The 13,075-nt window shown below is 49.1% G+C and overlaps 3 protein-coding genes across 3 annotated transcripts; 2 read left to right on the top strand and 1 right to left on the bottom strand.

Annotated features, from left to right (window-relative positions):
- Nucleotides 1-662: 662 nt before the first annotated feature.
- Nucleotides 663-3,361, top strand: FTJAE_3042 (regulatory abaA; the record flags this gene model as incomplete). Its single annotated transcript, XM_037349298.1, has 3 exons — nt 663-1,098; nt 1,151-1,381; nt 1,431-3,361. 3 exons carry the CDS (start codon nt 663-665, stop codon nt 3,359-3,361), a joined length of 2,598 nt encoding a protein of 865 aa, XP_037209955.1.
- A 4,031-nt stretch (nt 3,362-7,392) lies between these two features.
- On the top strand, nt 7,393-8,952 carry FTJAE_3041 (uncharacterized protein; the record flags this gene model as incomplete). The annotated part of the gene is made up of 1 exon (XM_037349297.1): nt 7,393-8,952. One exon carries the CDS (start codon nt 7,393-7,395, stop codon nt 8,950-8,952), a length of 1,560 nt encoding a protein of 519 aa, XP_037209954.1.
- Nucleotides 8,953-9,835: 883 nt separating this feature from the next.
- Nucleotides 9,836-10,804, bottom strand: FTJAE_3040 (peptidyl-prolyl cis-trans isomerase H; the record flags this gene model as incomplete). Its single annotated transcript, XM_037349296.1, has 5 exons — nt 9,836-10,036; nt 10,088-10,225; nt 10,279-10,424; nt 10,582-10,607; nt 10,767-10,804. 5 exons carry the CDS (start codon nt 10,802-10,804, stop codon nt 9,836-9,838), a joined length of 549 nt encoding a protein of 182 aa, XP_037209953.1.
- Nucleotides 10,805-13,075: the final 2,271 nt, after the last annotated feature.

Here is a 13,075-nt window from a genome sequence, read left to right as displayed (position 1 = left end):
TTGGTTGATGGTCAGGTTGGGTAAGCACACAGATATCGCGGGAGCCGCCCTGACGATCCCTTGCATGCGAACGCCCTCGATCAATGCTCCAAGCTGCCATGTGCTGGTGGCTTCTGCAGGCACTCACCATTGGCCGCCACGACTACCGACAGCAGACATCCCTCCGAGCAGAGCCATGTCTGTTCCCCGCTGTTGTTGGAGTTGAACTTTGAAGCTGGAGCTGTAGTGGCGCCCTTCCCACTCCCAGCTATCCCTACCCCCACCCCATCCCCGTCCATCACGACCCCATTACCCTTGGTGGTTAGGACAGTAGAGGATGGTTTATGATGGATTTGATCTTGATCGTTTGAGTTGAGAGGGGCGCTCCAGCCCTGGTCCGCAGACTATCACTGATATACTCCCCAGTCTAGGATTTATAGATGTTTATTAGATTTCTCCTGGTGATTCTTCGTTCCAGTGCCTGAACACTCCTTTCTTCAGATGCATACATCTATCCCACCATTCCACGTCTTGAATTCCTCTCAACATTCTCATCATCTCTTGTCTACTCATTGTCTGCATTCGTAGAGTCCTCAAAGGCATTTCGTTTCAGCTGGTTCAAGTCTTTCTATCTCATTGAGCTCTCCAGTCGGCATTCCTTTGCCAAACACTTGCTTGTTGCCATGTCTTCATCACTCTATCATCCGAGGCCTGTGCTGTCCTCACAACGCTATACACCTTCACCAGACTACCTTCAAGATGCTCGACGAACATATCACAACAACAGCCGCCTACCTCTACGTGAACAGGCCGGCAATGCGCAGTCACACAACTTCAACAGCATGGTATCATGCTATCCCAACACAGTAGGCATCCCGCCTTCGGTACCAGTCAGCCTCCCAGCTCCCATGATCCCCTCACAATCATTCGAGTGCCTGTACCGGGTACCTACACCCAGAAACCAACCCCGATATCAGAGAAGACCCAGGAATGGTGTCAACCCTCTATACTTCTGGCCTGCCTTCCGCCAGTACCGCAACCGACAAGCACACAAAGACACCCAGAAGGACAAGGGCGGTGTTTGGAGAAGACCAGAGCTTGAGGATGCTTTTGTTGACTGTAAGAATACCCTCGCACTCCTCTTGACTTGATCTATACTAATGAGGCTTAGCTGTTCTTCTCATGCCTCACATGGGTCGCCGCAAGTTCTCTATGGGCGGCAAGCTCCATGGTCGAAACATGCTCATCAGCGAGTACATCTTCACAATCTGCGTTGCTATCCTTGGCAGCAAAGAGATTTTCCGAATCGACAACAGCAACGACAGCATTGAGCAAATGGGACGCAAGCAGGTCTCAAGTCATATGCAAGTGGTCAAGAAGTTCTTTGAGGACTTGCGATGCTGTAAGTCACTGCCGTGTGCCTCATATAAATATCTTACTGACTTCACTAGTCCACTTCCTCTTCCCTGCTGAAGAGAAGAAGGAGCCTGGCTCCACAAACTCTGAGGACTACTATGATGAGGAGGAGCAAGAATCCTTCAAATCTAACCCTGTCCTGACTGCTCTCGCTGAAGGCCGAGTGCCTGATGTGAAGCCCAACTATGAGTACTTTTCGCAACTGCTTGCTCTTCAGTCTCTTATCTCAGTCCGCCCCAAGACAGCAGAGATTTATGTCTCATCTTCTGAGGTCAAGTTCAAGGATGAGATCGCGTATGACGCCCAGGACAACGCTCTGGACACTGAGTCCTTCCCGCACCTGAACAAGTACAACAACTGTGATGACAGCCCCAGTGTACTCGGAAAGGATGTATTGCTTCATGAGTACACCCGCTCTTTGGATCGAACCACTTCTGCCTGTGTCAAAACGGTAACTCGCCGATGGCAGAAGGATGCACCCGAGATCTACGAGACTCTAGATCTCCCAACTCGAGATGAGGAGTGCTTACTTCTCGAGATGTGCGCTACTCTTGAGTTGCATGAGCATGCTCGTTTCCCTTCAGGTTCTGAGCTCACTGGTTTTGTCGAGGTTGCCATCACAAACCCCAACCTCCAGAACCACCGATGGAAGTGTGTTACACGCCTCACTCGCCCATCTGAGCTTTACGGTGATGACAAGAAGCAGGGTGTTTACACCAATGAGACCGGCATTCACCGCCGGGGCTGCAGCGACTCCAAGGCTGACTGCGACTGTCACTCGCGCCCTCGTCAGGATATCCATGTTCCCTTCCCCGCCGTTGAGTGGGCTAGCATTCTCAGCATGGCTGTTCAGTATCCTGATGTTGAGCACCAGCGCAAGAAGGACAAGCGCACCAAGGGAGACGACCGCAAGAAGCACGACCTCGACCGCTCTGGCAGCAAGCGCAAGCGATCCGAGGACGACGGCGATGCCGCTTCTTGGGCTCGCCGTGACCTGACTGGAAGCGACCTCATCTGCAAGGTTGCCATGTACCAAGAACTTTGGTCGTGTGCTCCCGACTCCAACCGATGGGTTCGCCAGGGCATCGTCTTTTGGCGATTCAACACAACCAACCAATGGTACAAGTACAACCCGGTATTCAAGCCGGCTGGTACTTCGTGGCGCTGGTTGACAGTTAACGACCCTATGTCCCGCTACCACCAACAAAAGGCCCTCGTTTATCCTTCCACCTCTATGTCACGAGATGCCATCATGTCGCCCACACCTTCAATCAACCAGCACATGACAGCAGCGATGAATGAGACTTTTAGCTCTGCATGGGATCCTAGCGTGAGCCTGGCTCAGGTACCAAATGTACCCGCGACAAACAATGGTGGAATTACACTGTTCGAGTCCTTTTCTGGAGGTCTCGCTACACCTCCACCAACAGCGGGCTTACAACCGTCGTACCCGACCAGCTTTGACCATGGTTTGCCTCCAAGCACAGGCGTTGGTTTCATGCCCGCAACATGCAGCACAGCAAATGATAGCCATCCGGTTGCTGGACACGGACACGGACACGGACACGGACATGGACACGGACACAGCCAGACGGCGGGATACTACGATGCGCAAACAACACTGGCAGATCTCAAACCTGTCATCTCCACTGCGAACCCTTTCCAGAGCCCAACAACCACATCAGGATTGGATCTGTCAAGTTCACTTGGTTATGATAACCCAGATAGCCTTCAAGGCTGGGACATGCCGGCGTTGGACGGATGGTCTGCCAGCACTGGCGGACCAGAATGGGGTTCACACCACAAGCCCGAAGCCAGCAGTGACCAGACATCTCTATGGACACAATCACAGTGGGCTATGGCTGGAGCTGATCGTGATGGCAGCCCCAGGCCAATGAAGCGAAGACGAGGAGATGCTATTGATAGCCATGTGCCAGTCACAATGGCAGCAGCAGGAGGATGGTGAACGAGATCACTGATGAGATGGATCATGTATTTACGCGTTTAATGTCACAATAGTCATGTAATGTTACGGGTTTGGGTTGGTACGGTATGGAAATTTGGGTGGCGTTCAGGATGACTTTCGGAGTTGTTGGATTATGAGATTTCAGTAATACCAAGTTCGTTATAGATACGACAAGCATTTCGTTTGATAGCTCATGGGAGATTATAGAATCAAATCAATTAGTTCATCCAGGTCGTCCGTCACCTTTCGTCTTTATGGATGTGGCTATTCAATGTCCGCGCATGGAAATGATTATCAGTTTCAGTGAAATTCCTCATGACGTCTCGGATTTCAGCTCATCAAAGGTTAAAAGAGAGTTTAGAGTCACAGGTTCGTTGGTCGATCACTACATCACCAACAGAGACTAAGGCAAGGGACAGTGACGACATTCACATCGCATGCAGGCACCAAGAGGATCTGCGCCGTGAATGAAGGTTTAGATGGCGAAGATGGAATTTAGCGTTTCTTCATCTCGATCCACTCGAGATTGAGTTATTGAATAAAGCTTCCGAGGGTGTGAAATAACGGTTTTTTTCGTTCCCTTTACGTAGGTGGACTACAGCTAAGGTAATTTGAAGGAGTAAAAAAGGACCCAAATAGTCGGGACACGCCATCTACGTCGAAAAAGCAATAATTGCGGAAGCTAAACTTGGAGAACCTGAAAGGAGTAAGAGGGAGTAACATGGAGGGTGGGAAAGGATGGGGAAGTGAGACATTGAGAGAAGCCATTGAAGAATGGAGACGGAACGAAATAAGGTACCTAGCAAACTCACAGGCACGTGAGTTGTTAAAATGTGGAATTTGTGAGTTTTGACACTGTAATCATGGTGTAGTCTCTGAAGATGATAGATTTTCTAATGCTTAAGAATTCATAAACAGTCGTTTGACGTAAGTTGTCACTCTCAAAAAGACGTCAAAAGACTGAATGAACAAGAGAGGGCGTGTGAGGAGAATATCCATGTCAAGGGAGGGGCGTGGATGAGGGATGAGTGAGTTTGAAGGGGTGCGGAGGTATTGAATAATTCAGACAATAGATTTATGGAGTTTCTGAGGAGTGAAGGAGGTTTGTTATTGTTAGTGCAGAAGAATTCGATATTTATTTGAAGGAGTTGACGATGTGTTATTTGGTGTTGATATTGAATGGAGTTGAGGGTTAGATATTGAAGGGACGCACTGAAGGAGTGAATGTGCCTTGAACAGCTGAGATATATTGAAGGAGGAGACTATCGGTTACTGAAGCAGTCCCCAGTCAAGTGAAATGAGCAATATAGAATTCTTCTGATGTTTGCTGGTATGTATGGTTGTGTACTACGGGTCACTGCATTGCATTTGAGGGCTCAGCAGCGAAGATGAGTGAGTCAAGGAACCGCATGTCATTAAGAAGGAAATAGACGAGAAAACAGTTCATAATAAAGAGACGAATTATAAGAGAAAATTGACGGCCACGAGCTGAGCGACCTCGTCAAGGTTCAACACGATTTCCAAGATATTTGCTGACCTCGTCATCATCTTATTTTGGTGGAGTTGAGTCGGGCGCTTGATCAAACAAGGTCGTCAATGCAGCGATAATTTTACATGGAGCGACCGTAGAGATGACCTTGTGGGACGATGACGACGACTTTTCAGTAAAGAAATGAGAGAGATTGAGAAAGTAAAAGAAGAAGAAAAGCAAGAAAGAAAAAAGAGGGTGTCGCGGTCCATATAGATAAATGTGAGAGATAATAGTCCCGTCATGACCAACAAAGGCGTCTAAAATAGGTAGATCTTCAACTGATGTGATGGATGTTAAGCCACTCTGTACGGCAGCCTTGCTCCAAAACCACCACTGAATACTCCGTATTTAGGTACTAAGGTATCTAGCTTAAGCGAAGAAGCGGTACTGGCATTGGCCATGGCGGTAGGCCTCAGGCGACTGGTCAGTCCACGCAACTCTGAGACAGCGATACCTGTTCTTTACTTTTTCATCCTTTCTACCTACATGTGGACTGCTCTCTGCTAAATTTACAGCGTACCAGCCCCTGTCGCAAATCCCTGTATCGATCATTTCTAGAGCACAAGCCACAGCCAATTGGCCCCTGGCCGCTAAAAAAGGTACAGCCGCGCTTGCAACCGTCGCCAGTTAATTTCCTTAGACGCTCGCGTTTTGTGGGCGCCAATCGAGCAACGACATCCAACCGATCCGCTTCGCATCCAGACGTTTCATACTATTTTCTGTCTCTCTCTCTCTTGTTCTATCTTGATAATCCCGGTAACAGATTAGCCTGCTACAGGCATTATTATGAAGACTCTCCATAGACCTGCTATATCCTTGTTTTCGCCTCGTATTGAACTGTCCCGTCTCTATGGATAGCCAACCACCGCTGGGCTGTGAGTCTCGACCCAGACGCCTTGCCTGAACTATTGACATGAAGCTCTTTGACCGTTCAGGCGGCTATCAACATCCCAGTTTCGAAACGTTTCTCTTTTGTGGGAAACATCTATTCTCAGCCTGGGCTCCCTACCCTTGCACTGGGCTACAGAGCTCATGTCTTGTTGAGTGGTTCTCGGGACAAAGTCTGTGCCCCTTGAGCGCTTCCCCAGACGACGCTGCGACGAACATGATCTTGGTGGTCTTGTTTCTATGCCCACTTTCTCAGTCTAAACGCGCTATAGTGGCTGTATTATGCCCAAGTATGAGCTGCCGCGATCAGATATGCGCGATACGATGAGATGAACTAGCTGATGCTACGCCAAGCTCTACGCCATCTCAACAATGACATGCTCTCTCTTAGCCGCGCCTCGTCTTTCTTCCTGTCCTGCCCTGCCATGATCGTGCCTTGCATGCCTGTACCTCTCTCTTCTTCCCGTCTGCGTTTCGACTCCATCTGTACGAGGCCAGTTTCCTGGACCGCAATATGATGCCTAACGATAGGTCCTGGGGCCACTAGGGGGATATACAATGCCTCACTCCCCGTCCCAGATCTCATGTTTCTCTCCAGACAGACTAAAAGAGCAAAGTGTTTCGTCCTTCGGGTGCCTGCTTGACATCTCTGCTTGATTGCCGTGCATTATTTGTGTCTGTCTACCTCACTTGAGTTCTACGAAACACCTCCCCGCTTGCTTGTGTTCTTGATTGTCCCTATCTCGTGCAATCTCTTCATTACCACTCGTCCTCCCATCCGTTCGCTGTCGTGATCTCTTGGTTGTAAGAGCCTCTGACGTTAAGCTCCTGCGCTCTCGGATCACAACTGACACGCATCACCCGTTTTTGTTGTTCGTGATTCACGAACACCAAGATGCTGAACTAGAGCAAGCGGTATACAACCTCTCTCTCTTTTCCTTTGTCACCTCTCTCTCTTCTTCTTCCCTCTTCTCTTTTTCATTGAACAAATACTTTTGTTTCTTTCCTTGTGTTCCCCCTCTTTCACCTGAGGTTTCAGCAGGACTGACCAAATCCACAACACACACACACACACACACACACACACACACACACACACACACGCAACACTTTACCTGCGCCGGCGCTCGCTCAGTCTTCTAACAACATACCTTACACTGCAACCCAAGTCAAACAGACCACAATCACCATTGATTGTAGAGGTCCAAGAATCTTTCATTGATAGCTTGAAGTGTTCGTTATTGGTCAGTGTTCAGTCACCGCTCATTGCCTGTTAACCAAGGCCACTCACACTCTGTCAGTGTTCGCCAGCTGTCAACCACACAAAGTCCTATTCACTGTTCGCTCGCACACAACAGTTGTTCCCTTTTCATCAACAATAACAACATCATCTGCGAACTTCCATAGGTAGTGGCGGGCTTTGCCTCTCTTCCGCTCCTTGGTGCATAAAACGCGACGCATTCATTCTCCTCCCAGGAGTTCACTCTTGGCCAACTTTCCTTTCGAAATATCATTGCAATTTAATTTCAACACAAGAAAAAGAAAAACCACCAACTCGCATTTTGCGACCGCAAAAAACCATTAAATACCTTACGAAACATCACTATTCAGCATGAAATTCTTCCAGGCCTCTGGTGTCGCTCTGGCGAGCACAACGCTCATTTCTCCGGCCCTGGCGCACTCCTGGGTTGAGTATGCCTACAAGCTCGCTCGAAATGGCACAATGTTTGGGAATGTAGGATATCCTCGTGGATATGTGCCTCGCGATTCTACAAATCCTCCATTCGCCGACACAATTCCCCAGAATATTCTCCCCCAGTCAGGCCAGTCCGCTTACTCCGGCGAAGAAATTCTCAACAAGTTCTCTTTTGAGAAGAAGCCTCAATATCCCATGCTCGAGGCTGCCCCTGGCGATTATATTGCTATTATGCATCTCGAGAATGGCCACACTACCCTTCCTCAGAACCAGCCCAACAAGCCCAAGAACCGCGGCACTATCTATTTCTATGGCACCACACAGCCCAAAGAAAAGGAGAAGCTCTTCGACGTCCATCTCCTCTGGAACAAGCAAGGCACAGGCGGTGACAAGCGCGGCAAGCTTCTCGCCACGCGCAACTACGACGATGGCCAATGTTATCAGCCAAACTCTGGTGAACTCAGCACTGAGCGCTCTAGCGAACTCGCTCCTCAAGGCGCTCTCCACACCAAGGAGCTGGCCTGCCAGTCCGACATCAAGCTGCCCGACAACCTCAAGACTGGTGACATCTACACCATCTACTGGTACTGGGACTGGCCCGACCTGAACAAGGACAGGATTGATATGGAGGCCACCAAGAATGGCAAGTTCCCTTGGGCTGGTACATTTATGCGCGGCGACAAGGATCCCAATGGCTTCACCATGGATGCCATCGCCCGCAACGAGAGTTACTCGAGTGTTATCGACATCAAGATTACTGGACCTGACGCCGAACCATTCGCTGCCAAGAACCTACAATCTCTTGAATGGGTCGACAATCAAAACATTTACTCTGCCGGTATCAAGGATCAGATGAAGTCCAACTTTCAGGTCGACGTTGATGGCAGCAAAGGCGACGACACCGTTCCTTCATCAACTGCTGTCAAGCCTACCACTACTGCACCCGTTGACGGAGGCGCTGGTAATGATGGCGGCGTCGCTACAGTTACCGTCACAGCGACTGTGAAGCCTTCTCCCATTATCAGTACTGTCTATGTTACCATGCCCGCTGAGTCTCTTGCTTCACCCGAACCTGAGCCTACAGAGGCAGGACCTAGCACCAAGACCATCACAACAACAGCCTTTGTCACCCGAAGCAAGACTTCTCATCCATCCGATGCTGTGCCTACACCACCAACTGCCTCGACTGTTTACGAGACTCTCTACACCACCCGGCCGAAGGAACAACCGACTGGTGGTGACCACCAGCAGCAACCTCAGCCCTCCACAGTCATCAAGACCATTGTGACACACATCAATACACCAACCTCCTCGGGAGAAGCCAACGCTCCTCAACATACAATGCCCGGTGGCGAGTTCCGCGAGGATACTTCTTCCACCAGCCGTGGCGCTCCCTCTCAAACACAGAGTGACGGTCCTCCCGTTCCCACACCATTTCTCCGCCGCCGCCAAAACTGGGTGTTTGGTAACTTTTAGGTTGCTCAACAGCCCCACTCCTTGACATATATTACTATATTGTCAAGGTTGACCATCCTTCCTTCGTCTCTCAAGTATATATAGACGGCTTCGTGTTCCTCATCTCCGGGAGATGCAGGTATCGGGTTGACAACACAGCAAAAAGGGGCGCCGGTCGCATTTCACGGCGTTGGATATATAGATACCAATCTGATTTTTATGCGCCTCTCACCCCCCTTTTTTTCTCCCAGTGTCTATGGGCGTTGGAGAAAGAGGAGAGAGAGAAGGCAGGCCAATTTCTTTCGGCATGTACACATGATTTAATGCAGCGTTATGATTTTGCTTTTGGTCGGGTGCTTTGCCGGTGGGCGATGGGTACGTGGGAATCTAAGGAAGCAGAGTTCAAGATAAAAATTCCAAAATAGTTCGCATCGATTTCTGTGTCTAGTGAAGTGGAACGTGTTTGCTGTTGTTGTGAATGTGTTAGCGTGGACTGTAATGTGATCATCTCGGCAGTCACTCTGACACGGTGTGGTGAGAGTCGATCTGGGAGGCTTTGAGGCTGGTTCACCAGCATATCGTCAACTTGGTCGTGCGACCAATGGTTTCACGGCAGATAGTTTGGAATGTTATCCATGAATTCCTACACTCTCTATGTCTCAGGACTCTCCAGGCCCAACTTCTGGTATACAAGCTGCATGTAATTTACCTCGGGAGACACGAGTGTAACAAAGAAAGACATGAAAAGCGCCGAGCCAGGGGCGCATCGAGATGTGAATTCGGGATGGTAACTCTACTGATCTAGATCTCGGCCTGCTCAGCACCAGATCGTGATGTACCGTCCCGTATCTTCCTGTGGTTTCCACTAAGAGACACTCTACAAAACCGGCAGCACCATGAACGTTCACATTTCACCACACTGGGAGATGACTACGTCGAGGTTCGGTCTATCCGGGGCAGCATAGCCAGTTTTGGTAGCCTCCATCTTCTTAACCACGTCCATACCGTCGACGACCTTACCAAAGACGACGTGCTTGTTATCAAGGAAAGGGGTGGGAACAGTTGTGATGAAGAATTGAGAGCCATTGGTATTGGGTCCAGCGTTCTATTAATCAGTCAGTGACGGTTCCGTGGAAGCAGCGGGTATATCACGCACAGCCATGGATAAGAGGCCAGGCTGATCATGTTTGAGAGTGAAGTTCTCGTCTTCAAAGCTCTTGTAGCCCCAAATGCAGGTCGATCCTGAACCATCGTTATTGAGAAAGTCACCACCTTGGCACATGAAATTTGGGATCTGTTCTCAAGTTAGTCCATGATTGCACTTGTCATCGGAGATACGAGACTCACTATGCGGTGGAACTTGGAGCCCTTGTAACCCTGAGGACGACCGGCACTGTTCTTGCTCTCGCCGGTGCAGAACTGGCGGAAGTTCTCAGCAGTCTTTGGTACAACATCCTTGAAGAGTTCGATCTGGATGCGTCCAAGAGGCTCACCTGATGTTGTTAGTTTGAGTAGAAACAATTGATTGAGTGCCCGTAGCCAACACTGATATCGACAGGGTCTTCACGGCCTATTCCGCAGATCACTGGGAATAGCCTCACTTTCGGCAGCGGTATGCTCCGTCTTCGGAGAGCGCACGGGAAGACTAACCTCCGAGAGTAATGTCAAGAAAGACACTATAAACAACCAGGCAAAGGTCAGCCCACACACACCCTCTTCTATTGGGGAGCTGACTCAAAACTGCGCTGCGAGGTGCATCGTCTCTCCACCCCGAGTCACCAGGGTGGAAGTATAATGCACCGCCACTCTATTCTGAGAGGCTTGAAGGGACTTACAGAGGATTTCCAGACTCGGGGAGCTTTGTAGGAGGCATTTTGAGGTATTGTGTGATTATTCCAAGTTGTTTATACGTTTTTGTCAAGATGTTTTAGACGGTGTGATGAAATGCAGTGTTAACCGGGCGGCCTGTTTCTTGCTGTGTTTTAACGTTAGTGTGGAGCTCCCAGTTAGCAAGTCAGCGTGGAGGAAGGTTGGGGATCTGCGATTGGTTGATCAGCTCGAGAAGGAACGATAAGGTGTTCAGCCAGGCTCTTTCGGTTTCTATCATTGCTCTGATATTTTCAGGTTATTCTTTACCTGGGTAAATCCTTTTCACGACTGCAGCAATCAACACTGAGACAAGATAGAGCATTGAAAATGATCGATTTCGAGGGTATCGTACGTCTTTGGGTTCGGATCCAGATCTAACACCACATCTCCGCTAAAGTACCCCATGATGCATCTCGACCAGGCCATCAACTAAGCAAAGCGGGGGTGGCATCCGGGGTTCATCAGGTCTATGAAGCCATTCGACGCCTTCCGGGTACGCCAGAGCCAAGCCAAAGCCAAGTGAAAGAATTACGACAGCTGAGGGGTAGTGAAATGGATTCATCAATGTCAATACTTCAAATTGAATGATCTTTTCTGATATTTGATGTGTCTGTCTAATTTATAGACCTTAGGTTCGAACAATTAGATCATCGCCGCTCAGACTTCTGTGTAAACATTTCTCAAGCTAAGCATCACCCAGGATCTTAGAAAGCCAGTAATGGCAAGCCCGTTACCCTAAGATCGATGGCTGAAGTCTACCTGTGCTCACCACTGATTCGTCAAAGCACATGTAATTTAGTGTGCATCTCGTCAAAAGCTTCCGAACAAGCCAAATCGTTGGCAACGTTCTGACCGTCAAAACGTCTGACTAAGGATATCGATGCTCATGCAACAAGAGTCAGGGTCCATCCATCCGTGATTTGGCACAAGCGGAAAGGACTCGAGATACACTGACGGGGAGGTCTTGGGCATATCAGTATGATTTGACAAACATGTCACTGATGACGATTGCTATGCAGTCGATGCTAAGATCGAGAGCCAAGACAACATAGCCTCCTCATGGTGCAGACATCATAGACTCTGGTATTTGTAATTCACCTCAACAGAATCAACGCATTTACATGGGATATATTTGCACAGCCTGGTGTTGACGACGACATCCCCCCATTTCGGTAGTTGATTATTCTTTGATGCTGGAGAGTTCCGGGTTTTTGTAAGTAACGTTAGCAAGCGAAAATCCTACCAGTACGTGGATCTTTGGCTTTTGCTTTGGTATCTGACAAGGCATTCACAACTGTCTTGAGGCCTATTCTTTGACGTCGTTTCAGTGACTGCGTCATAGCCCCATCAAGAATCAAGCACCAACTACCGGGATGCGCGGAACACACAAAGCAATGACCTGATAAACCATGACGAGGTATCGGGGCACGAGGACACAAAAAACTTCTTCTTCAATTGAAAATTGAGGTATAAAAAAAAAAGACAACCAACGAACCCGTTGCAGCCGAGCCTCCCGCAGATTCCGGTTGTTTGAGGCTCAAACCCCGCTGACCTTCTTCCTGTCAGAGCGTTAATGCATCACAGCGAGGCATTTAGAAACCAATCGCCACAAGCCAAGACGATAGCCAGTAAGCCAAGACCCGCCAGAGAGGACGGGGTGCAGCACATTATCCCTGCAAGACCATCCCAAAAGCACCATCCCAAAAGCACTACACACACAAGTCAAATCGACGCTAGGGAGCCGTGTGAGAGCTTAACATGATGCACTGTAGTGTACATGTCAGCTCTCTCTCTTGGTGTTGTGCATCTTGGAAGTGTTTCAGCATCGCTGGAGGTTGCTTCAATAAGTCTTGTCGTATTATCAAACCGCCTTGTTTTGATATTCACTTGTTTGTTTAAAGATTGTAGTATCCCTGGGCAGTCTTGAGACAGCTGTCACCCGAGGCCTGCATTGGAGGCCTGTGATGGGTTGACGATTGCATGAGAGCCATCCGATCGAAGGTTGTGTCGTACAATGACACTCCCCTACTGCAGGAACATCGTCATCCGAATTGAGTGGTTGTTTTTCATGATAATAGATATAAGCTACAGGCGAATTGACATTACCGGATTCACCGTGAAACCTGGGCTTATGTATAGAGCCACCGCGTATTCGCAGGCACATGAACGCTATATGCACTTTCAGCCACAGTAAGGCCAAGCAAGATATTGAATGCGTCCCCTACTAATCGTATGTGGACGGCTGAGCTGTGCCGCTTGTCCAGACCACCTAGGC

Source organism: Fusarium tjaetaba (genome assembly GCF_013396195.1).
Source record: "Fusarium tjaetaba strain NRRL 66243 chromosome Unknown NRRL66243_c0000060, whole genome shotgun sequence".
NCBI lineage: Eukaryota > Fungi > Ascomycota > Sordariomycetes > Hypocreales > Nectriaceae > Fusarium > Fusarium tjaetaba.
Note: the sequence above shows the minus strand (reverse complement) of the source record. Positions and strands in the feature narration are given on the sequence as shown.